This window comes from Lathyrus oleraceus, chromosome 4 (assembly GCF_024323335.1).
Source record: "Lathyrus oleraceus cultivar Zhongwan6 chromosome 4, CAAS_Psat_ZW6_1.0, whole genome shotgun sequence".
Taxonomy (NCBI): Eukaryota; Viridiplantae; Streptophyta; class Magnoliopsida; order Fabales; family Fabaceae; genus Lathyrus; species Lathyrus oleraceus.
This window is the reverse complement of record NC_066582.1, coordinates 74,571,442-74,575,558: the sequence shown is the minus strand read 5'-3', so window position 1 is coordinate 74,575,558 and position 4,117 is coordinate 74,571,442. Positions and strand designations below refer to the sequence as shown.

Here is a 4,117-nt window from a genome sequence, read left to right as displayed (position 1 = left end):
ACAGGAGTATATATTGGTGTCTCATCAACCACACTTGCAGTCATTGCTTTTGTGGCTACTTGCTTTATCTAAAATGCTTTAGTTCTTTATTTTCATTGGATTTTGAAGTTTGCTCACACATAGTTCATAGTTGGGATCTGGAATTCAACCATGGTTTGTAATTTGATGTATGAATCATAGTTGCTTTCAACATTGCCAACCATTTATGCAATGTTTCATTCTCTTATAATACAATAAATTTAGGTTCTTCTAAACTGAAGACTTTCATTCTTATCTAAAGTTAGTAATATTCACTGTCAACTTTTTCACTTTACACTAACTCATTTAGAGGATCTGGACCTTCCATAAAATGTCATAAACATGAGGTACTTGATCCTAAATCTCCACAGGCAATTTCCTATAAAATAGGGACATCTAGGCATAGTGTCCGACTTATATGATATAAGTATGACACATGTTTGAAAGTCAGACCTGTCCTCAAATAAATAGAGATAGGATCCTCTCTATGTATCCAACATCCATATGAGACTGATATAATTTCCTCAAGTTAAGCAAGACAACTGCACAGTAAATAGCAATCAAGTAAAAGATGTTTAAAACAAAACTCCTTAACCACTGGTACTAAACTATCTAAAGAATCCTTGTTCATTCTGGCACACCTTTATCAGTTATCACTTGTCCATATTTTTTAGGTCAACACATCAAATTTCTATAGAAGAAAGCAATCAACAATGACATCTATCAGTTTTCTGTATTATTTACTAACCTTCAATGGGAAGATAGAATAGAAAGGATAACACAAAAGGTATGCTTGCATATATTTACCCATATTACTTTGGTATACAATTCAATCAACAAACTTTAAAAAAAAGGTAAAATACAAATTTTCCATCAGAATGCAAAGAAAAACAAGGAAACTGATTTGCTAATCAGCAACCAAGTCCTAAACTCAGATATCATCTTTGAACTACGGAACCAAAAAGATCATGGTATGCCCGTTTAGGAGCATCAGGTCGAGCAACTATCTCCACAACTTTATATGATGACTCGGGATAAGCCAATGATTCCACAGCTACCTCTGCAACTTGATCTCTGGATATGGAACCTTCATATAGTGTATCCTGATACAAAGAAAACCAAATCATTCTTCTGCATTTGTTCTACAAACATATAAATTTAGATTCTGTTGTAGAAATAGAGATTCAGATATTTAAGCAAGCAATACCTCTGGCTCCATAACAATATTTCCGGTAGGAGGATCGTTTTTCAATCCTCCAGGCCTTATGATTGTGTAGTTTATACCAGATTTCCTGATATGATTTTCTGCCTGTAATTTTGCTACTAAGGTGAGTCCGAAAACATTGAGAAAAATGTAAGCTGGATTGAATAGCTGTCCCATAGCTGCTCCATTCACTAAAATGGAACTTATAAGAATGAATCTGTTAACATTGACTTTCCTGCATGCTTCAACAAGGTTCACTGTGCCAAAATTGTCAACCTGCATAATATATATCTTTATTATAAGAAAGCGTTGTGTAAGAACAAGAGATAATATTCCACCCATCCTACAATGATATTTTGTTTCATTGGCTTTCTTTATAATTTGATAAGTATTATTTTTAATGATATGATGCTATTTACAGGACAAATAATGTTTCAAATTAGTATCCAAATATTTCATCCCTTAATTAGTGAAGAATATAAAATTGAAAAGTATTTATGAAACCGAGTGCACATGAGTTAACCGAAAAACAATGAAATGTTTCTACATCAGCATCCTCAACTTTATTTAATATCGAAAATGATGTTGTTTACCTTATTTAATTCTGAAGCAATGAAAATATGTTGCACCCAACTATCACCTTAAGTCACACAACAACAACCAAACCTTATCCCGTATGGATCAAATTACGCCATAATGTGCTATTAAAAACCATGTTTCCATCCAAATTAATTTCAAGATCTCTTCAAATAGTTTCTCTTATGGTATAATATTTCCCAATAGTTTCTCTTATGGTTTTTCTAAGTCCTCCTCTACCTCTAGCTAGTTGTCTAACTACCCTCCATTTGATCTACTCTCTTCAAAATCTCTTCAAATAGTTCTTGTTATGGTTCCTCTACCTCTAGTTGTTTTGTTTGACTACCTTCCATTTGATCTACTCTCTTTTAAGATCTCTTCTAATAGTTTCTCTTATGGTAAAAAAGTTCTAATAGTTTCTCTTATGATTTTTCTAGGACTTCCTCTACCTCTAGTTATTGGACTACCATCTATCTCATCTACTCTCTTTATTACAAGTCTTTTCTCCACATGTTCAAATCATCTAAGTCTATTTTCCACTATCTTATCTACTATGTGTATTATGTTACCCCAACACTCTTTCTAATATTGTCATTTTATCTCGTGTAGTCTTACGAGACATCCAAAGCAACATATTTATCTTAAATTCACACGAGATCAATGTTTTCTTCTGAACCAAATAAAGGCCATTCATTAGTCAATATCAAAAGTGAGGCATACTACCACGAAAAATAAGAATACTCTATCTACTACCATGACTTGAACAACAATTTAACAAACCTTCCAAGGAGCAAGCAAATCCCACCCTGGCCTAAAGCCTGTAGCACAAACTACTGCTTCGGTGTCATCGCCAATAGCTTCAGCTAGCTTATCAGAACCATCAGTAACATCAACTTTCACCTGCACACAAACTCACTCATATAAAATTAAAAGTCTCTCAATGAATGAGATATGATCTGAAAATGAGCTTATTAGTCAGATCACATCACCTAATTCACATCCATTACACACCAATTTGCTTACCAAATCACTTATACACACTGAATCACTATCAAATTTAATTTGTATACATATAAAAGGCAAATTAACCTAATTTGCAAGAAAATGGGAAAGAAAACTCACAAACTGTAGAGATGGATTGGTAGATGAAAGTGTGGTCTTTGCCTTGTCCAAATCTCTAACCCCAGCCTTAACAGCAAACCCCTTGGCCAATAACTGTTGAACAATTCTTTTCCCAGTGCTACCAGTAGCTCCAGCAACAAAAATCTTCTTCTTCAAACTCAAATCATCATCTCCTACTTTGCGTGCCACTTGAGTGATTTCACTTCCTTCCATCTAACAACAATAACAACTAAAAAAGCTATTAAGATACAGAAAATTGAAGGCGTTTTGCAATGAAACCCTAACAAGAGGAAGATGAAATGTAATTTACCTTTGCGAAATTGAGAATGGAAAGTGATTTGGCTCTGAAGGAAGATAATGCGGTGACTTGGTGAGTGTGGAATGTAGGATTTCTTACCATAAGAGGAAAAGCCATTTAGACTCTCCCACTGTGAAAACACGTTTTCTTGTAATTTCCAGACTCCCAAACAAGACGCTATCACTCTGCCACGTATTCATACAGCAACGTCTCGCGTTTACATTTTGCACCTTTCTTAAGTTCAACGACGTCGTTCTAATTTTAGTAGGTAGTAGTAAAGTGACATCATGTCGGCCGTTTAATATTGATCAGTATTATTTAGAAATTACAGATCACTACGTTATGAAGAGATGAAAAAGAGGATCTGATTTCGAAAAAGAGAGGCAACAGTATAGTAAAAAAAAAATCCATGAATCGAATTTGAGTTAAAATAATTAAATCGAATTTGAGTTAAAATAATTGAATAATTATATTTGGTTAGTTATTTTACTAATGGTTCTAATACCGAACCGATAAGTAATGAATCAAATTCAGATTAGATTCAAACTAATCTCAAACTGAAGTGTGGTTAATAAACTAAAAACTATAGAAATGTCTCCAACTGAAGTGTGGTTAATAAACTAAAAACTATAGAAATGTCTCCACTAAATTATAGTAAAATTACATAAATACATATATAAGAACTTAAATAGTAGAACTTATAACATTGAATGAGAAGCTTGATGTATTGAAGTTTCGTTTGGAATTATTTAAAGGTCAATTTGCAGTGCTTCAACAAATCCTTCTCTTTCTCAACCACATATATATAATGAATCATGCAGGTCTATTTAGTAAGATCTCTTTATTACACGTATATAATATATTTAAACATATAATGTATAATTTAAATGGAGTATTTT

General features: G+C 33.0%; 1 protein-coding gene across 2 annotated transcripts; it reads right to left on the bottom strand.

Annotated features, from left to right (window-relative positions):
* Positions 1-794: 794 nt before the first annotated feature.
* LOC127073483 (uncharacterized protein At2g34460, chloroplastic) lies at positions 795-3,532 on the bottom strand. 2 transcript variants are annotated; one of them, XM_051014636.1, is made up of 5 exons: positions 3,231-3,532; positions 2,921-3,133; positions 2,579-2,698; positions 1,226-1,498; positions 795-1,121 (listed from the first exon to the last, which is right to left on the bottom strand). In XM_051014636.1, the coding sequence occupies exons 1-5, from the start codon at positions 3,333-3,335 to the stop codon at positions 957-959; spliced, it is 876 nt and encodes a 291-aa protein (XP_050870593.1). In that variant the 5' UTR covers positions 3,336-3,532; the 3' UTR covers positions 795-956. The 2 variants fall into 2 exon arrangements, with proteins under 2 accessions (XP_050870593.1, XP_050870595.1); XM_051014638.1 differs by having other exon boundaries at positions 2,921-3,149; positions 3,231-3,437.
* Between the last annotated feature and the right edge of the window lie 585 nt (positions 3,533-4,117).